The sequence below is a fragment of the Saccostrea echinata genome, unplaced genomic scaffold (assembly GCF_033153115.1).
Source record: "Saccostrea echinata isolate AGI-Se365-2 ecotype Australia unplaced genomic scaffold, CSIRO_AGI_Sech_v1 ptg000041l, whole genome shotgun sequence".
Lineage (NCBI taxonomy): Eukaryota > Metazoa > Mollusca > Bivalvia > Ostreida > Ostreidae > Saccostrea > Saccostrea echinata.
This window is the reverse complement of record NW_026889790.1, coordinates 1730360-1752600: the sequence shown is the minus strand read 5'-3', so window position 1 is coordinate 1752600 and position 22241 is coordinate 1730360. Positions and strand designations below refer to the sequence as shown.

General features: G+C 33.9%; 1 protein-coding gene across 1 annotated transcript in view; it reads right to left on the bottom strand.

Moving 5' to 3' along the window:
- Positions 1-22210, bottom strand: part of LOC133200721 (proteasome adapter and scaffold protein ECM29-like) — a 31801-nt gene extending 9591 nt beyond the window's left edge. The window contains exons 1-38 of the mRNA XM_061336499.1: positions 22124-22210; positions 18333-18463; positions 17904-18020; positions 16276-16394; positions 15913-16056; positions 15093-15338; positions 14641-14682; positions 14435-14513; positions 13852-13968; positions 13660-13745; positions 12829-13024; positions 11102-11224; positions 10919-11022; positions 10496-10631; positions 9348-9428; positions 9004-9199; positions 8829-8920; positions 8518-8649; positions 8131-8257; positions 7817-8013; positions 7602-7703; positions 7308-7421; positions 7026-7118; positions 6517-6631; positions 6284-6398; positions 5646-5714; positions 4478-4595; positions 4113-4283; positions 3924-4003; positions 3630-3735; positions 2653-2700; positions 2269-2390; positions 1996-2158; positions 1659-1718; positions 1381-1470; positions 1187-1253; positions 576-667; positions 301-367 (exon numbers count right to left, since the gene is read on the bottom strand). Of these exons, the coding sequence (XP_061192483.1) occupies positions 301-367; positions 576-667; positions 1187-1253; positions 1381-1470; positions 1659-1718; positions 1996-2158; positions 2269-2390; positions 2653-2700; positions 3630-3735; positions 3924-4003; positions 4113-4283; positions 4478-4595; positions 5646-5714; positions 6284-6398; positions 6517-6631; positions 7026-7118; positions 7308-7421; positions 7602-7703; positions 7817-8013; positions 8131-8257; positions 8518-8649; positions 8829-8920; positions 9004-9199; positions 9348-9428; positions 10496-10631; positions 10919-11022; positions 11102-11224; positions 12829-13024; positions 13660-13745; positions 13852-13968; positions 14435-14513; positions 14641-14682; positions 15093-15338; positions 15913-16056; positions 16276-16394; positions 17904-18020; positions 18333-18463; positions 22124-22145 (4279 nt within the window). The 5' untranslated portion in view covers positions 22146-22210. The remainder of the gene's footprint in view (positions 1-300; positions 368-575; positions 668-1186; positions 1254-1380; positions 1471-1658; positions 1719-1995; positions 2159-2268; positions 2391-2652; positions 2701-3629; positions 3736-3923; positions 4004-4112; positions 4284-4477; positions 4596-5645; positions 5715-6283; positions 6399-6516; positions 6632-7025; positions 7119-7307; positions 7422-7601; positions 7704-7816; positions 8014-8130; positions 8258-8517; positions 8650-8828; positions 8921-9003; positions 9200-9347; positions 9429-10495; positions 10632-10918; positions 11023-11101; positions 11225-12828; positions 13025-13659; positions 13746-13851; positions 13969-14434; positions 14514-14640; positions 14683-15092; positions 15339-15912; positions 16057-16275; positions 16395-17903; positions 18021-18332; positions 18464-22123) is intronic.
- Positions 22211-22241: the final 31 nt, after the last annotated feature.

Sequence of the window (22241 nt, the reverse complement as noted above, 5' to 3'; positions counted from 1 at the left end):
GGGTGGAAATAAAAGGGATGCAAAAATTATCCTGTACAATAAAACATAGTGAGTGAACAATGCTTATAAAGAGTTCATGTTTACAAGGAAGTAGTTTTCATTCCCTAAGTTTTAAAATTAATTATAAATTCATTGGATATAACAAAGTATGCTTGTTATGAATCAAAATTGTTTGTCCCTGGTACTTTGCTGTTAGTGTATTTTACTGTATACAGCACTTGGCACCTTTTGGTCAGAAGAAAAACAGTAAATAGATTATCTCTGTTCTTCTCCTGCTTATTGTCTTACACATATACACACCTTCCTTCTCCAGATACCAGGTCCTCAGTCGACTGATCAGTTTCTCCACGCTACTGTCTTTGGCCACCTGTCATGAGTCAGTCACATCAAATATTTAACCCTTTATTGTAGGTCTCTAATTAATTAAGTTGTACATGTATTAGACCACCAAAGTAACATTTAAAATATTTCTGAATCAATGAAAATGATCATTATCACTCAGAATAACCAATCATTTGTTCCAGATGATGCATTCAAGATGAAGTAGTTGACCTTGACCATTTGACCTTACTGACCTTCACCAATTGACCCAGTGCTGAGGAATAGGATTTCCTTATAGAAGCATTTCTATCACTCAGTCCAGATAAAAAGGCACTCATCAGCTTTCCTACAATCAGTATGCAATACACAGTCAATGTGAGAGATACAGACAATGCAATATAGGTTTAATAAATAGTTAATTTTTTAAAAGAATGAGATAAATTATTTTTATAACCAGGAAAATATCCATAGGTCATGAATGCTTGGCCATAAGCATGTTAAAAATAGTTTTAGCTAGATGTACAAGTACATATAAATGTGCAATAAGTTATTTGAATGAATCATTCATGGTCTTCAAGAACAGAGCTAAAGAACCATCAGGAACTGTGTGTGTGCAGGGTTGTCCCTAAGACCCAGGAGTCAGGGAATTTCCCTGCCTACAAAGACGTAAGCCCCCCCCCCCCCCCCCCCCCCCCAGTTATTTTGGTATTCCTTCTAAACCCTAAACTCCCATTAGAAGAGGAACCCCAGACCCCCTTCTACTTTTTAAATGTCCCCTTCCATTTCAATTCTCAGGGACAACCCTGGTGTGTGTGGGGGAGGGGGATCTATTGTGATTCTACTTAAATTTGTTCTCTTTACCTACCTGCATGTGGAGCTAAGTCTAGTGGACAATGATGGACAAGGGACACAACCAAACTTGAGCATCCAGCCTGAAAAAAAAAAAAATCAACAACATTATAATAAGCATATTTTACTTACATATATTCTTAAATTTCTGATATTTTTTATTGATGTTAATAGAATTAATATCTAGAGACCAATATGAAGTCTACGGACCTTTGTACCGATACCAATACCACTCTTGATGAGATCTGTCAACCGTGGAACCAACTCAACCAAAACATCACTGTCAACGTACTGTACACACTACAAAGATTACAAAATGTGTTATCTATGGCTTTGTCATCACCATAGAACTTGGTCCATCTCTAGATACTTCATATATACACTGTACATGTAGCTTTCATTAATGCAATACAATACAATGCAATTTGTTAAAGTTTTTTGAGATTTGACAGTAAGCTTGGTCTATTTGAATTACTTTTTATACTTACATAGTTAACCGTCTCCATCATGGGGGACATCTTAGAAGCTGCTATACGAGCACTGTCCAGCTGTGTAATCAAAATTATTTTTCAATTAAATTTCTCTCTGTGATATCTCTCTTAGCTTCGGCAAAACATATATTCATTTTTCTACTATAACAGTTTTATCTATGTAATGAAAACAATTAAAAAAAAAAGTTCTACAGAGTTTGTTATAATCATCTACAAGTACTGTAGGATCTCAGCAGAGAAGAGGAAGTGATCTGTTTTGATATAATATTCACAAGATTTGTATTTTTTTTTTGGCAGCATTATTAAAAATCAAGTGTCGATTTTTGAGACCTACCCTTTCCTGTGCCTCTTCACTTCCTGCAATCCTGAGACTGAAGTAGTTCATGACCTGTGGCTCCAAACCACTGACTGCTTCCAGAAGGGCAGTCACTAAGACAGCAATGTGGGGTTTCAAAAGGGGGCCTGCATTTTTACTTATTTTTAACAACGTTGACAACCTAAAAGGCATTATGTTCTGATGTAGAAAATCCTTCAACTTAAGTTTATTACCTGAGCAATTACATTACAATTTTTGGCCCATTTTGAACAGTATTTACTTTTGACTTACCCAATGGCTCTGACCTCTGGAACAGGGCTATGTGTACTGACTTTCAACAAGCAAGGTAGGACTAAGCTTGTGGCCTTCTCCCCCATTTTACCATAGTTTACATCACAGATCTTTATTGAGGCCTAAAAAAAAATATATATATATATATACATGTACATATTGGATACATAATTCCTAAATAAGAATTGTCTGTAGTCAATCTGTCAACATTCAAAGCATCTACCATGGCTAATTTTTATGGCTGTGCAATTTTCACAAAAATGAATACAATCTGCTGCACTCTCATATGCTTTGTAATTTTTCCTCTATACAATAGCATGCACATCCAAGAAGCAAAATTGTTCATTTCTGTACTTAACACAATTTTTCTATAAAGTAACTTACTCGACTGAGAGAGCGACAAGCCAAATCGGCAGCATTTCTCACTGTCTCCTAATAAAACAAAGTAAACCCATAGGATTAACAAAGATTTAATGATTCTGTACCACAGATCTGTAAGTATCAAGCAGGTATATTGTACAAGCATCACTGCAAGAGAAGTAATACACATGTATGACATCAATGATTGTCAATGACTCTAGACTTTAACATAGTGTCATAATCAAACTATACATCTGTATAGTATCTTCTATCATGTGTCAGTCTTCCTATTTCAACTTACTTTAAATTTGTTTCCCCACTAAAACAGTGTTATTCATTTGATGGTTTGATGAAAGATCTGGGGAATGTATATGTAAATGTAAAAACTGCTATAAATCCCTAAATTAATCATTTCACAAATCAGGAACATGACATTTCTCTTTTACATTATTTAATTTACTTAAATTTGAGTCCCTTAAGGTCAAGATCTAGTAAATGAAAAGAGCCTACAGATTTCTTAAACTTGAGAAATAAATTCCTTTTATGATGCTTTATAACTATAGTTCGGTCAAATAAGGTGTATCGGGGCATAATTTGTAGGAAAACAAGACAAAAAATCATTTTGTAAACCGTCATTTTCAATGAAAAATTAAGAAAGCCAGTCATGAATATGGGAGTTTTTTCCATATCAAACAAAGGAAATGTATCCAGATTACCTACAGTTTCTCAGAAAAAGGTAATTTGTATGTTCTTAGCCTCTTCTTAAAAATAATGTAAAATTGAATATAGGTATCGGGATTACTTTTCACATGATTTCAAATTGAATGCCATGAAAATACTTTGTTTTCTTCATAATTCTATTTGAGCTGTAAAGTACGGGAAAAGGAAAGTTTAAATTGTTTATGACGTCATAATGGATCTAGCACCAAAAACACAGTCTAAAGTCATTTACTAGATCTTGTCCTTAATTCAATAACTTATAAATCAATCTTTTTTTTTACCTTGATGTCATCTCTGACTCTTAAACAAGTCTCCCATAATTCTGGGAGCTGATCCACCACATCATCCAATGGCCTTCCTCGTAGCAAATCATTCACTGCCAGGCAACTAATTAAAATTACAGATTAGTCATAATACCATTTATATAATAAGAATTCTTGATGTTTGCACATATAATTAAGATGCCCATTACTATGCTGACATTTATTTCACATACATATACATGTACGTCTAGTCCCCAACAATTTGCAAAAAAAAAAAAAACATTACACTCAGACTTCCAACAAAAAGATTACCTGGATTCCCGAACTCTCCACTGAGTACTAGTTAAATTCACAAGCAAATCCCTCAAAATCTCCTTCATGTAGGTATCAACCTTAAACACAAAGAATTATACCAATTATATAGAAGACTACATCAAAATCTATCAAGAAATTTTTTTACATTACTTTTGTTACAAAATCTTTAATATGACACAGCCTTACAGTGTTTTTGTTATCTTTGACCAGGGCATTCCAGATGGAGCTCATGGCCTGCTGGATCTTAGGATTGGGATCAAACTGATATCTGTACATCTTAGGGACTATCTGGGACAGGAAGGGCTGGAGTTGTTCTCCAGCCTGGGCTGCTATGGTGCTAAACCCAAATGCAGCACCCTACCATGCAAAAAATATACATGACTGTATAGGGTGCATACACAAGTGTCAAAACAAAGCAGTTGTTTTGGTGTTTGCATATGATGGGATTAAACACCCTTCCTTTACTGATTATGAATATGAATATTCTCAACAATGATTAGTTTTAGCATCATGATATTAAAGGTGTACATTGTATAAAATGGTCACTCAACCTTTCTGGAATTCCACATTGCATTGTGATTGGCCAGATGCATGAATTTGTAAATAAGGTCTGGTTGGTTAAGGTCATTAGCAATAGAGCAGAGCTCTCTGTAGGTCGATATTCCTCCACTAAAATGTAACAATACTATAGTGTTAGCAATAAATCACTAAAATGTAACAATACTATAGTGTTAGCAATAAATCACTAAAATGTAACAATACATGTACTATAGTGTTAGCAATAAATCACTAAAATGTAACAATACTATAGTGTTAGCAATAAATCACTAAAATGTAACAATACTATAGTGTTAGCAATAAATCACTAAAATGTAACAATACTATAGTGTTAGCAATAAATCACTAAAATGTAACAATACATGTACTATAGTGTTAGCAATAAATCACTAAAATGTAACAATACTATAGTGTTAGCAATAAATCACTAAAATGTAATAATACTATAGTGTTAGCAATAAATCACTAAAATGTAATAATACTATAGTGTTAGCAATAAATCACTAAAATGTAATAATACTATAGTGTTAGCAATAAATCACTAAAATGTAACAATACATGTACTATAGTGTTAGCAATAAATCACTAAAATGTAACAATACATGTACTATAGTGTTAGCAATAAATCACTAAAATGTAACAATAGTAGAGTGTTAGCTTTTAATCACTAAAATGTAATAATTGTACAGTGTTAGCATTAAATCACCATATACAAAAATGAATCTGTGTGATTTACAAAAATTAAACGTGAAAACAGAAAGAAAACATTGGAAAAATCTCAAAATTCCATCTGAAGCATATTCTTCATGTTTACTTTTCATTTGAAAAATACTGATTGAATTATGAGACTGCATCATAAAAAACCTGCCTCATTAATTTACATGTAGGTCTGAATGAACTCAATATTTAGCAAAGAATGAAAAACAGAGTATTACACTGCACATCAAGAAAGCATAAGTATCTAGTGTTCATTTTTTTTATAATAAAGTCACACACATTTTAAAGAACAGTGTGACCTGAATTTTGTTTTTGCTTCAAAATGCATCTTCCACCAACAATGCAAAGTTATAAATTTAAAAGAAATAAATAAATGAAGAGTTGATAAACAGAGCCTTCCAGACAGAAGTGACAGAGTCAGAGATATTTGTAAAAATTAAATACCCATCTGGAGTTTTCCCTAGGGTTCCCTCTTCAAACACAGCTGTGTCCCCAGTCACTTCCTTCTTAGTGCTGAAATTAATTCGTAAAACATCAGTAAAATATAAAGATAACTAGTAACTACCGGTACATTTGTGAAGAAATTAAAAATGCTAAATCATAGCAATTAAATGTCAAAATTATTGATACTGTTCACTTCTGAAACTTTCAATTACTGTGTGTCTTCCAGTCTCTTTGTTATAAGATTTCTAACCATCACTCCTGTGAAGTCCATCTATAGTTTGATTACAACACATCACATGTGTTTATACTTTGCATCACTGTTTTTCTACAACATCCTACCTAAGCATCACCATATGTTAACTCTGTCCAGTCAGCTCTTATGTGTCACTAACATTGATTCTTAATCACCAGTCACTTGACATTACCATTAGAGAGCTGATACTGACCTTTTACCAGTGGTCAGTGTCTCAACTAGGTCATTGACATTACCATTAGCGAGCTGATACTGACCTTTTACCAGTGGTCAGTGTCTCAACTAGGTCACTGACATTACCATTAGAGAGCTGATACTGACCTTTTACCAGTGGTCAGTGTCTCAACTAGGTCATTGACATTACCATTAGAGAGCTGATACTGACCTTTTACCAGTGGTCAGTGTCTCAACAAGGTCCGCCACCAGAGAGTCTTTCTGCTGAGAACTAGAAATCTCGTAAATCATCCCCAGGCCTTTAGAAGCTATATCCTGTGTTACATCTACATAAAACAACAGATTTCATCACTGCTATAAATAAATCAACTCCTTGACAAACTTCAGAGTAAAAATGCATTCCTTATTTAGTTGTTAAATATGTTATGTCTTTAATTACATTACCATCATTCTCAGTCAACATGCCCATGAATGCAGACTGAATGTTGCTGAGTTTATTTTGTACGACAGTGTGCTGTCCACACTTCTTAACCAGAGTTAGTAACCAGATACAGGCAGCCTAAAAACAAAATTGTACCTCAGTCCTAATGAAATCTCAATAAAATACTGATACAGGAATGTACCATTTCTATTACTTAACAGTTAATCACTGTTACAGTTTAATATTCTAAGAGGGTGTCCACAATTAACCTTAAACCCTAAGATTAAGAAATGAAGCCTTAATATTCTGATTAAATTCTTGGAAAACTTTTAACATCATTGATCTCTTCATTTGTGCCACCAGTTTATTTATATTAGGTTTCGTCCATATGCTCTTTTTCTGTGCCCTCTTCCTGCATTTCACATAGTGATAAAAGTTTTTAAGTACATTGTAGAAATCGATGACTACATTTCTAACATGAGCTGGTACATGTACAACAAATTTAGTCACATATTTGCTTTTGGTGCTTTACCTGTCTAAGATGAGGATTAGAACTGACAATAGATTTAGTCAGAATGAGGTCCAGGTACCAGCCCACATCATCCTCCACTGCACTGATGCTACTCTGTGTTAATGAAATTGTAATACACTGTATTCTATGACTGTCATAGAAATAATTCCTTTCCTGAATTCATCATGTTTTCTTTAGAACTTAATTACTCGCTCAAGTAAATGTAGCTATCCAATTTATCATTAACACTGACATATTGTACATTAGCATTGATACAGTATACAATAAGTATACAATCATCACCTGGTAGTCTGCCTCAGTCTGTGTCCACAGGTCCCTAGCAGCAGGAGAGTTAATTCCCATAGCAGCAAACACCAAGGCCTCAGCTGTCGTCAAGTGGAGCTCAATCTGTTTGGGCTGTAAAAAAATAAACATACTAAGAATGTTAAAAAAAAAAAATAATAAAAAACTCTGAACTGGTCATCTACTGTCTCCTGCATGTTGTGCAGTAACTGGCATTTATGCTTTTTCTGACCCCTCGATTTGACAAGCAAAAATGTACTACAGTAAGAAAGGTAATGATTGCTATAAATTTACCTGAAATGAATCCATCAAATACTGCACTACTTTCTTTCTAAATGGAAAGAGTTCATCTCCCACACACATCTGCCCCATGGTAAGGGCAGCACGCTCTTTCACCTAAAAAAACAATGTAAACTTTGAAGTTTTTTTTTTTGAAGAAGTTACATACTTTATAAATTAACTTACAAGTATTAAAATGCAAGGAAAAGACAAAGACGTTCATTCCATACTTTATTGTTTTGACTTGATGACTTGATCAACTTCAGCAACATATTCAGAATAGAGAGCTTGGTTATTTCCCCTTTGTCTTCATTTTCTTCACCAGGTGGCATTGGTAATGACATGTTCCTGCTGATTTCTCCCAGGGCCAAACAGGCACTGGACACGAGGGTCACATTAAGCTCTGTAGCAGACTCAATGATGCTCACTAGAGTAAACAAAATAAAAAATTACATTGTACAACTTCTTACAGAGGAAATAATGGTGACCAATCCTGAATCAATTTATCTGACATGTATCTCGGTAACTGACACCTGTTACAGACCTAGTTGTTTGATGGTGTCAACAACAACAGTGGTGATAGATGAACTCATTTTTCCTTTTTTACTTCGTAGGTAGCGTCCTATCAAGTAACCCTGGGCCAGAATAGATCCCTGTTGTACTTCAAAATTCTACAACAATGGATAAAACAAGGACTCATTGATACAGACAGGCTGCTGCAGTATTCATGTCTTGCTGTGTTAAAGGTTTTATGAATGTTGATTTATATGAATCTTTTTATATGGCAGTTTTTAGAGGTCACTGTGCTGCTTTATAAAACAAGGTACATGTAATTAAGTCTTTTCTTGCTTAAATGAAAATTCTTTAGACTTGTGAAACTCACATAAAAACTTTAAATCAAAATGTAAATAAATGTGTCATAAAATTATACTTTATCTGACATTCTGGACAAAAAGTCTGTGAGCGTTTCCAGGACGTCTGTCTCCGGTTGGCAACAAGTGACGATGGCCAACATCTGACTGGCATAACTCTTCAGATCTTCTCGTGAAGAAAACACGTAGCTCTGCAACATCAAATCGGATGTTTTATTCAAAATGTTGAAATTAGTCATTCAGAGTACCCACATATCTTCATTATATACAGATTACTTCTGCAGAAGGAAACAAATTATCTCACTAAGCATCATTTTTTGTGCCTAGTTTTAGCAAAGGAAGGAAAAAAGTAACTTTTTTTTCCTCATACCTTTATCCAGTTGAGCTGTGAGACGAATCTTGGGGCCAAAAGATCTGATGCAACTGCAACCAGTTCCAATAAACAAAACATTGACACTGGACCTAACATAAACAAAATAGACAGATTATCAGCAGCTCAACTACCTAACCCTCATATAAACCATACCAATACACTCAAGAGTTACCTCCAACTGCACTGAGAAGCCTCTGTATAAAGTTGAGGTACAGTATGACTGGGGCACTCTCACTGGAGTCCTTCTGGAGGAGCTGTCTGACATACACAGCCACCTGGGGGGAGGTCTCCTGCATAGAGGAGAGGGAATCCGTGTCACAGGAAATCCCCCCACCATGGACCAGACAGAGACGTAGATACAAGATCATCTAAAAATAGACACCATGTATATATAGCACCAGAATACATCTGCATCTCAGTAATTTTTAAAACCGATTCCAGGTATTTTATCTACAATAAGTCAAACAAGCTTTTGCTGAGAGATAATAGGGAATTGTTGCCGAAATTTATTCTGACCTGTTCATAAGCTGCTGGAGAAAATGGCAGTTTCTGACTTCCAACCGTGTGCAGTCTCTGTGAGGCAGACCTCTGCTCAGCCTAAAGTGATACATACAGATTATTATTACAGGAGCTCAATCCAAAGAGCCAGGTCACAATGAGTTGACAGGCATGGATCATAAGATCAAATGAGGAGTGATGCTTCCAGTTTGATCTGATGATAGGTGCCTGTCAATAAGACATAATAAATATATATTATTCTAACAGTAACTTGATCCAAATAGCGGTATCACATCGAGTTGACAGGCGCGGATCATCAGATCAAACGAGTCGAGTTTGATTTGATGATCCGCGCCTGTCAACAGGGCGTGATACCGCTCTTTGGATCAAGTTACTTTTATAATGATAAATTTATTATATACCCCTTTACAACTAGCAAAATATAATAAAAGGAAACTTTTTTGATCGATTACATAACTTTTATCCATTAAACAAACCATTTTGTAAAGGAATTTTTTGATGCTCAAGAATAAAAACATCATTTATCTGTGTACTATGTCATCAGTTTCAGAGAGGGGTGATATGGATTCAGAAAACCACAGTGTTGTGATCCGGAACGTTGGATCACAATGTCATGTGATTGCGTAAATTCAACAGTAAATCTGAGTGACAAACAGTTGGGTATATAATAAGGCTCATGATCAAGTTACTATTTATTATCTTCCCTCCATTATTGACTTTAAATACATGCAATAATAAAATCTTTGGAATCAATCATACAATGCTTATATATTAAACAAATCACATTTTAAAGGAACTTTTTTTGATATGCAAGAAAAAATCATTTTGTAATGTGTGTACTAAGCCATCATTTTCAGGTGATATGAATTCAGAAAACCAAGTGTGATGATCTGGAAACTCTGAACACATTGTCATATGGTTGCATTAAATCACCATTAAAACTGAGTGATTCACAATTGGGTATACAAATGTATAAAAAAGGGAATCCGTCAGACAGAAAATACCCCACAATAATATAGAACATAGTCTGATACAAAGTGTGTCTTTTCGAGAGATTTGTATTTTATGGAATTTATCGTAGTTGTAATATTAATGTGATAATATATACCAGTAAATAACTATCAACAGTAAGATATGACACACACCTGTGTGTTGATAAAGTTCATGATCTGAGAGAAGTCTGGTAGGACAACACTGTCCTTCTCTATCTCATTACCATCCTTATCTCGTTTCTTTTCACCGTATAATGCTTTCCGAGCCTCGGTCTGAATGTCTTCTTTGCTATAAATACAAAGAGTGGAGATCAACAAATCACACCGATTCCGTATCATTTCTCAAAACAAAAAGTCAAGATCGTAATGGCCAAATGTATTACTGAAGCCAAGTAGACATTTGTTCTTGTCAAAAAACAGTGTGTAGTTTGATTTGAAAAACTGACTTGTGCAGTGTACAGGCATGTTTCAATTAAGACTTCCAGAATTCAGGATATGACCTGTTTTATTTCATTTCTAGTCACTGACCATGTAATGTAAAATTGCATCCGACTGAAAATGATACAAAATTCTTACACGTCTCCACAGGCTAACAATAGAATAAAGCGAGATGGTACGTGATCTGCTGGGAACACAACCTTTGCATACTGAACTGCCATAGCCCTCGCCTGGGGTTCATCCTGAAAGAGAGATTACAGTGTATACAGATTTCAGCTTAAAGGAATGTAGCAATTTAAATCTTCAGAAATATTTCCCAACCTTCTCTATATTCTGAGTAATTAATGCCTCCATAAGTGAGGACGCTGATTGGTCAATTTCAGAATAAGCTGATGACATCAGAGACAATGATTCTTGAATAGCCAATCGAGATTCAGAATCCTCCTGAAAACATAAAGTTAAACATTCTCAGTCAAATCTGAGGCCTGTTCAACAGAGCGAACGTTCATGAGCGCTCGCCAAAATTCCTTATATCTCTAATAGAAATGTTACTGAGCGCAAGCGCTGTTGAACAGGCCTCTAAATTCAAATACAGTTAAACTTCGTTATCTCGAAGTTGACGGGACCGTTGATGAACTTCGAGATATCCGGGGGTTCGACATATCGAGGGTTATAATTCAAATGAACTTCAAATAAACTTAGTGCAGAGAACATGTACTTAATAGTAAAAACATGTCAAAATTCCTTCTTGTTTGAAATTCTGTATACGTTTTCTTTAATATACATGTAAATGTATTTAGCAATAAAAAGATTTTTGCATCCTCTTTATAATTCACAAAATAAAAACTTTGTATAATATGCACAGAATTATAATCCAATATGGCAAGTCAACCGCTACTATCGTTTCCCATGTATACATAATCGGATATCGTCTATGCATTGTAAGTTTAAAACCGGTCGCGGTCAGAAAAATGAAAACGAAATATACATTTTCTTTTATTGGAAAAAATGTTCATACATGTATAATCAGTTAAAAGAAAAATATTTTACCATAATAAAATCACATGCAAAAGAAGAATCACGCACTTTTGTCTAACAAGAGAACAACACTGAATTACAGGGTACTATAGCACAAGTTTTCACTGCGACACACGCTCACATGATGGTGTGTACGGACGATTGTAAATTCTGCACGCTCATATGGGAACAATAAATTCTAATTGCATTAAATTACAGAATTTTGTTTCACTTCGATGTTTATAATTTTCACTTTCATACGCATAAACTATGTATGCGCGCATATTTCACATAGCATTAAATTTATAGCGATTATCAAGATAAACGTACCCAAGCCACAAAACATTTAGCGTGTCATCCACGCGTATGCATTAGACTAATACACACAACCTTTGGCTTGCATAATTAAAATCATGGTAAGCCATACATACACTTCGTATAATTATCGCACTATCATCTGTTGATCACAGGAACACAGGTAACCCGAGCGTGACAGACAGGTTGGTGTTATCAATAGAGCATTCAGTTTACCTACGGACTTGATCATCAGAGTGGAAAATTATCCTGACTTCGAGATAACGCATGTGATTTTAATGAATGGGTACACGATTTTACTTCGAGATAACCGGGGTATTCGACATTACCGTGTTCGACATAGAGGGGTTTATTTCAATCATTTATAAAGCAAATTTCGTCGGGACCGCGGCCTTTCTTCGACATGTCCGGGGTATTCGAGATATCCGTGTTCGAGATTTCGAAGTTTAGCTGTATATGCCGGTACAACTGAAATTTGCAAATAAATATATTTTATATGCTGGAAATCTTTAATCAATAACTTCTTTCAATGAGTTTGTAATGAAAAAAGTTTATTTATAAATAAAAGTTCTTTCATTACATATCTGTATCTACAGCAATCCAAAATACAATGAAATCAAGGTCACATAGCTAAATGTGATACAATGTCTTGTTACTTCAAGGCTTCTGATTTGTTCTATTTTGTGCTTCCAGTCTCTAAAATACATACACCTCACCTGACTGATGGCATCAAAGAGTTTCTGTGCCAGTCCAATATCTTTCTTCACCAACTGTGGAGATCGTCTTACAATTTTACCCACAGCGACATAGGCAAGACTGCGGAGTCTGGAGTCATCCTTGGTCTCTGTGATCAGTTTCATCATTCCAGATAAAAGAACAGAGCTGATTGGCTGAAATTTAGCATCTGCGCAACTGTAAATAAGAGCATCATCCATTTTCACATCTTAAATATCACATACTGCAGAGTGGATGGTTTAATGATACTTTTCCATCTAAATCTCCAGATGCAGACTACCACTGGAAAAACATTACAGATTAAGACTTCAGTTATAATTCCCCAAGAGTTGCTTTGGTCTCATCTTTTCCCAGAGGAAAAATAAACATGCAAATATTGATAGTAACTTTCCACTTCTTTTGCTGGGTGGGAAGCACAGATTCTGAGCATTACATTTGTTTCAGTTCAACATTAAAATCTATTACTGTTCTAACAAAAAATATCATGACACACAACTTGCTATGCATTACTGCATGTACATGTACTGTAGACTGGCAAATAATCATGATGGTTTTAATTTCACTATGTTCGCGATTCATCGTTTTTCCGTGAAATTAAATCCATCGTGAAAGCTATCATTAGTTTTTAAAAACTTTTAAATGCTTATACGAAATTTAAATTAATTTCTCGCAGCATGAAATTAAAATCATCGCAATTGGTACTTTCTGAGAAATCATGAAATTTTAAGATCGTGGAATTAAAATGACTAACAGTATACAATATATATTAAAATCATTTTTGCTTTGCATTTGTACTCATCAGAAATACATACTTAAAACAAACATGATGGACAAACTGTACAGCCAGGTTCTTCAGTTTTGCATTTGTGTTCTGTCCATAAAGGCAGTCAAAAATAACCTGAAAAATCAAAATAGTAAGTACCGCCCACTATTGGCACTGTAGAAAATTTTCAAATATGATACTTTAGAAAAAAGAGTTTAATATATAACTTTCTAGATCTCACCTGAACACAAGAGGGAAACATGCCGGCAGCCTCCCGTGACTTTAGGAAGAATGGAAAGATCTTAAGTCTGATTCTGGTGCAGGCTGGAGCCCTCTTCATTTCTGGTTTTGTGGGAAGCTAAAAATAAACAACTCATTTCTCTGATAAACCAAGCTTGGGCAACCATTTGCGAGTAATTCATAAATCAAAGAGTTCCTAAATCAAGTTTTCCCAGATTTCCTTAATCATATTTTTTAAATTTTATTTCATTTTGAAACTTGCAGCATAATCTCCTATTCATAATGATTTTCAAAATAAATATTTTATTCCCAAATTACTGCAAATGTACATAAATTATCATGCTCAAAAGTTACTACAGTCTTCCTTGTCATTTTATTGGTACATTTTTAGCAAAAATATAGTTTATTTAATTATAGGTTATGTATTTGACAAGCATGAGAGGCACTTAAATATGATCAACACTTAATTATGTTTACAGTACACATTTCTGGATAAGTATATTTACAGTACATGTTACTGGATAAGAATGCTTTCAGTTTTTTGGAAATGAAATGAATTTTTCAAATTCTACAGAGGATCTTACCTGTCCCTTGACATCCATGGTTCCTTGGAAAAGGCCAAACAATTGTTTCATAATCTCCAAATCATTCCAATCTACTGTTCTACAAAAACAATCAAATCAAGCATGTAATCATAATTAATTTTATCAGTGTACCGAACACAATTACCGGGGTATAGCAGTCCTATATTTACAATATACAAAGCTTCATATGCATCACAAAATCTTACCCCTGAATTTTCTTTAATTCAAAATCTGCTGCTGTGGCAACACTGCAAATGGAACACAAACAGTATTGAAAGATTATCACAATGAATAAGCACAGAAATCACAATTCTAAACAAGAACAGAGAAAGAAAATCACTTCGCTGTAAGCATAAATTTATTATTAGCGCATTTGCTATAACCGTGTTTTACTGTATACAGAATTATTATCTTAATGTAGTCTATTTGTGCAGGAGGAGTAGCATTTTGAAAAAAATTCACAAAAATTCCTATTTTTAGTAACCATGGCAACACTGTTCTTTGAAATCAAAAACTGATAAATAGAATTATGTATCTTAATACAGTCTTCTTGTGTAAAAAGTTTCACCGAAATCAGATTAAAACTTCAGGAGAGGTAGTGACTACAAATTATAAAGATGGAGATATAGGGATCACAAAAAGAATGCAGTCATAATACCTGTGACGTGTGTCAGATGAAGCTATGATGTAGTGACAAATGACAGCATTTTCTGGAAATAACTCTGCTCCCAGGAATTTAATAATCCCAAGTTTAGATTTCTCCAAGGCTTCTGCTGACATTGGATTGTCCCCTGTTACTCGCCGCAGGGAGTACTCATTCATTGCTGGGGGTATAGTAGGTTTTGGACTGCTTCCTGCTGGAGCACTTGCTGGCCGTGAAATTTGACTTAACATACCTTGAACACTATTGAATTAGAGAAGAGACTGGATGAAACGGCAGTACAACTAAATACAAGTATTTTTTATTAATGTATAATCCCAAGACTGACTATATCTAATCAAAACCAACTCTTCAAGACGCTTTATAAAATTGATGAAATTTTTTGGGAAACATTGGGAAAATTTAAATCAAAAAAAGTAAAAAATGTTGGGTTTATCTACCGGTACTTCATTTTTTAACATGGGGCACCAGCAATTTACTCAGAGGAAAAATGTTCAAGGCAACAAAGTATTGACGTTGCTTACTAAGATGGGAAAATTACATGCAAATAAAGTGTTCAACTAATAGCTTTGGCAAAATAAAATTTAAAAAATACTTGAATTGAATACTGATTTAGAGCTACAGTGTAGATTTCAATTTATTATATTCTATATGTAAGAGTAGATTCTCTAACAACGTAAAAATACTATGGAATTAGAATTCTTTAGTATGTTGTGTGTTGAAGGTCCTTATAGAGGTAAAATTCTGGCACCAGGCTTTAAGTCTCTACAAAACTCAAAAAAATAAAATCTGGGTAAATCTCCAATTTAAAACTAACTTATATGGAAGCAGCAAAATGTCCATGAAGTAGCTCAGAATGTCAGTCCGAGTTTTCTCATCAATAACAAACATACTCTTCCTCTTCTCTGGTTCAGTTGGCATGGTAACATGACTCAGGGCTGGAGTCATCAAAAGAAGGATGCTAAATAGAACAAAAACATCAAGAAATAGATATTTGCATTTTCAGAAGTAAATCAATTAAGATAAATTAAGTAAATGATACTTTATTACCGAAGAACAGGTCACCATGACCTATTTGTACTTCAGGATAAGGCAAATATGGACAAATTATAAAAAAAATAGTTCATACAATTATGTATCAATTCCAGATTGCTGAGAATCGCAGACAAAGCCTGTTTACCTGTCCTGTTGTGATTTGGGTTTGCCTTCAAGACATTTCAGAAGTAAGGGAACTAACTCTGCTTGTTTTTCAGGAGTCAGTCTGGGATAACCCATCCTTATGTAAATTATGGAAAAATTCTGTAAAAATAGGGGAAAAAAGAACAACTTGACACATAATCTTATATGTTTATATCAAAAGTGAGAAGCGAATTTTCATCTATTTAACTGTCTCTACCATTCAAGAGATTGAGAAAATAATGCACAAGTGTTCTGTGCTTGAAAATTGTACAGGAAAAAGTGAACTAAGTGTAATTTTTAGCCTCTTTGTGCAAGACACTGAGACTTTTTCAACTGTTCATATGTAAATACATGTCATAACATCTGTGTCAAATTAGAACTGTTATCGATCACACACAAAGGACGCTTGAAGAACAAGAGCTAGGTTTACTGTAGAATTTCCTTTGTTTAAATGAATAATTTTTCAATAATTTCAAAGCATTATAATACCAGTACTTCCAAAAATATAGGGATCAAGCTACAAGTATTTTATCTGCTTTAATGATGACATATTTGAAAAAAAAACTGTTTAAAAAACATCTTTTTGTGTTCTCTTTGTATATGGATCTTTATGGATCTACATGGAGAAGTGCCAGGGATGGACAATTTTGTTTCTTTGGAAGCATTATTCATTATATCCGTTAAGTTTACAATATATTTTAAACTCACAGGGAATGAAAATCACTTTGCTGTAAGCATCAATTTATTATAAGCGTGTTTGCTATAAGCATGTTTTACTGTATATTTATTTATCACATACTTAACACTGTTTGGGTTTTTACATCATATGAGAAGTCAACTTTGGCTCTAACTGATTTTTTTTTCCTTTTAAAAGAAAATATGAAATGAACAAGTTATACACCCTAGCTCTTTCTGAAAACTCAAATATGATTATTGATGTGGCCTGTGGATCTTTGTATTGATTAATCAGTTACATATATATATATATATATATATATATATATATATATATATATATATATATATATATATATATATATATATATATATATATATATATATATATATATATATATATATAAAGCACATTTTACAACAACTCTTAAACTAATATAACTGCCCTAAGTGAAGAAATATTAATATAGAAAGCACAAAGAAATTCACTTTTATAAGGATACCCACTTCCACCCCAGCCCGGGGTTGAACTCTCGACCTACGGAATCTGTCTCCTAGCAGTGTAGGAACAACGCACTAGACCGCTCGGCTATCTAGGCAAGTCAAAAAACTTGCTTTTGATGCCAATGGAATTCTCACGGCGCTGTCCTACACTACACGGTCATTGAGAATGGAAGTGAGATACAGTTATTTGGACATTAGTTTTATTAGAGGATCGTTACCAATACACGTTGTAATGAAATTAATTTTTATTTATAAAGCACATTTTACAACAACTCTTAAACTAATATAACTGCCCTAAGTGAAGAAATATTAATATAGAAAGCACAAAGAAATTCACTTTTATCAGGATACCCACTTCCGCCCCATCCCTTTATAAATAAAAAATGATTTCATTACATTTCATTCATTTGTGCTTTCTATATATATATATATATATATATATACACTCACTGTGATGATAGATGTGGCCTGTGGATCTGTGTATTGATTGATCAGTTGTTCCACTGGCAGGAGAACCTTAGGACGACTCTTTAATCTCTTATTGACATGGACCAATAATTCCATAACCTGAAACATAGACAATGCTCTCACTGCTCCTCATATCATTTACCCTTAAGACAATAATTTAAATTTCTTATCTTCAACATCATTAAAAGACTTCCCAGAAGCACAGGTGTACAACAGATATTTCAAAATTTACCAAATATGCAAAGGAAATATCTACACATTGCTATAGGGTCACTCAAAAAATCTCAAGCTTTACAATTCCAATGTATCCTTGACCTTGATCCATGTTCTTCATTTTATTTTCATAAAACCAAATATAACTCAACCTCTGACACAATGACATGGCCAATTCTGTAATGTATCAGATTTTACCTTTTTCCGTACAGCCTCATCTGTGCTGTTGAGTTTGAGTAAAACAGCAGGGAGAAATCTATCGAGGCAACTCTCTAGTTGTTCATCAGACTCAGAGGATCCTATTCTCAGAAATACTCTCTCCACAAGACCTAAAAACATGTACACAGTGTAGTTGTCTTACACACAACTGTACAAAGACCCAGTTCATTTTTTTCTGTGTTTGGATTTTTAAATCTGTTACTATAACATTCCTTTTCCACAGGCTAAGAAATAATTATTATACTTTATGCTAAAATAAACTACCTGGCACTGTACACTACTACATGTAGCTTGAGCTGTGTATCAGTAATTATATAAATCAATTCAATTCAAAATCTTGAAGTAGTCATCAAAGATTCAAATGTTCTGAGAATCAGGTAAGTTGGGTTGATAATCTGATCATTTTATAGCCAGCAAAATGAAAGGCCAAGCCCAAAAGCAATGGTAAAAACAATTGACACATGAGAACAAAGAAAATTCTAGGACACCAAAATTCACGGTAAATGAAAATTATCCTGTATTTTGAGCTTTTTACTACAAACCTACATTTTTCTTGAATTCTCGCTCTGTCAACACCCAAAATCTCTTTGATGTGTGACTTACAGTACTTGGTTAATGTAAACAAAACATCATGATTGACGGAGTTAAATATTTCCTGTGATAATTACATTGTATTTAAAATATATCAAAACTTCTCTTTGGTTGAATTGTTTTTATAAGGTTTTTTTTTAAATTATACCAACTTGTAATTTTGTCAGTAGAAAAATGTGTCAAAGAGAAGATGATATAAATTGAAGCAACTCTGGTGACAATGACACAAAATGTACGCAGGACTGTTAAGGCGTACTACGAAGAAATCAACGGAATATAAACGTGCATAAATACATACCTTTTTAAACTGAATTTATTTTTGTAAAGCTAGTATATTATCACATGACTTTTATATTAATTGAAATAACATAGTAAACCCCGCTCTGAACGGAATTTTGGTTTGGTCACAGTATTTGATAGTCACATGATAAATGCATTTAATGTGTACTGTATGTAGGTCATCAACAAATTTCAATATCACAAGGGCATACCCTAGTTATAATTAAAAATATCAGTAATAAATTGTATCTATATAACTTGCAGTTTATGAAAAGTGCTGCTGCTTTAAATAGAATTCACATTTTATTAGTTTAAATTTCAAGTTATTTGGCTCTAGTCGAAATATGTGTGACCTTTACCATGTATTTTATTTATTTATTTAGTAATGCTCTCGATTTCAGGAAAGCAGCAGCACTTTTCAAGTTAAGGAATGTTTCCGTTATGCATATTTAAAAAATGGTCAAGATCTACTGTGGAATCATCATTGTTCGTGGGGGATCAATGTTCGTGGATTTCGTGGGTCACCCTTACCCACGAATTTACATCCCCACGAACAATATTTTTGTCAACGTACTGATTAATTAAATCTACCAAATAAACAAGCTGCCCACGGAATTACATCCCCACGAACCAATAAAATTTTGCTTGCCCACGAACATTGACCCCCACGAATTTAAATGATTCCACAGTATTAGGTGTATGTCCTTGCGAAAAGGCGATTTAATGAGGCACCTTGGAGTGAAACATACACACCCAGTACAGAAAAACATGGTAGAATTAATTCAATACATTTTCTCTCTAGTTTTTAAATAATGGCACTAAACAAAGGTTTCAGATTTGTATCAATGGTCTACCTAAGATTTGCAAATAATATTCTGTTTAATAATAAAATGCATTTTCCACTGTGGTTAAATTACTTGATCTACCTCTCACTGCACATAAAATACATCAAATTTTACCATGATGACGTCATGTCGACAAGTGCATTGCGATCAATAACTTGTTTATATCTTGCTGTGTGGGATTTAACTAGCGACAAAAATGAATGCAATGGTAAGTTTTGATGTAGTTTATCACTCTTATGCAGCTTAAAACTGCAAATTATTTCATTTTCTATTGTTGTGAGGAATTGCTATATTTCTGTGATGTCACAGTAGACATTTCCCGTATAAATTAGGCCCCGCCCCCTTTATGCAGCCTTAACAGAGCTGCATAATCAATAACTTACTTGCTCTGCTTGATCATAATTATTGTCCATCCTAACAGAGAAAAGCTTTAGTATCATGAGAAAAATTAAATTGACTTGGGACAGTGATTTTTACACTGTACTACATCTTTGTAAAAATTGTTGTGAATATTGATATTCTAAAAGTGCGAAAGATGCTTGCAATAAGATATTAACACTAAATGCTGTGGTACATTTGTCAGTGTTTGAAATAACTGTCCACCCGACACGCGCAAATTTTGCCGCAGACCAACAGATTTGCACGTATCAAGGCCCGGCTGGATGTCTTAAAATTTGCCATAAATTAAAATTCATATATTTGATAAATATCTCTCAAATCAACTAATAGTATCGGAAGCTAAGTGTAACAAGCAAAGGGGTAGAATTTGACTGCCTATAGATTCGGGATGGAAGTTATGGTGATTGTGCCCCAATCACATTATCGCTTAAAACAAATTCATATAAAACTTTTATATTCTTGGGCTAGTAGAATTTTTGCAGGGCTGACAACTTTCACTGGCAGTCAGCCCTGCATGTCTAGCTTAAATTCCACCGTGAGTTTCAAACACTGCATTTGTTAATTTGGAATACACTTGCAGGTCTGGTACATGTACAATCACTAGATTAAGCTACGTAGCTTGAATTACCTACATAGCTTTATTTACCTACCTGAAGTAGCTTTATTTACCTACCTGAAGTAGCTTTATTTAGCTACTAAATCAAGCTTATTTCTTAAATTAGCATTTTTCCCAGAAAGTGCAGAAAATTACACTTTGATGCAGTGATAATTTTCAAATTTGAACTCATCTGAAAACAATTCATGTAAAAATCACTCTTGGAGATGTGTCTTTTTCTGCGCAATTGCAATCAAAGTTCTAAAAGTTTTGGGGCTATATACAACAGTTGATTTGTGACCTGACAGTTACTTCTTGAGTGAAATAATAAAGAAAACTAGTTTTGGTTAACATGAGCACAATGTGAAGTAATCATGCTTATCCACACCTCATCACACACAAGGTGTCTACAGCTACTCAAACAATGGAAATACTGTACATATTTTCCTTAAAAGTGTTCAAACGCAGCAATGTTAAAACTATCTTTGCTTTAGATTGCTTTTTAAATAATATGTAGCATAAATATTAGTAGACATTTACTTGCGACTTTTTGTCTTTTTAAAATAAAAAGCAAAATTATGAAAAGTTGCCTTGAAATAGCTAAATAAAGCTACCTGAGGTAGGTAAATAAAGCTACGGTAGGTAATTTAAGCTACATAGCTAAATGTACTGATTGTACTGGACCTGACTAGTAAATACGATTCTTCTGTCATTATTTTTGTACATTATTTTGTGCATTTTTTGATGAGCAATGAGCAGCATTTGGGTTTAAACATTATCACGTGTATGCATTCAAGTCCAAACATAATTTATCAACCTTAATCATGTTAGTAAGAATTGGAGAGGCCAGCGGTGGGGATGAAAACGTTCTTTTGTTACAAATCGAACAATCTGATCAATCACAATTTAATTAATTCTTCATAAGCACAGAGATTTTATTAAATTCGTAAAAATTATTTGTGCATTCTGATTAGAAACATGTGATATTACTTATTAAAACCCCTTGAATTTTAAGAAAATATTTGTTGGGGGATTGTAAATTGTATGTAAAAAAAACTTACTTAATTCATCAGGTTCTGACATCTTTTGAATTTGAATCTGTAAGCAGGTTAGGTAAACTTCTGCCTGCTCTGACAAAGCAAAAGTAGAAATTTTCAAAGATTTTTGTTAAATCGAGTG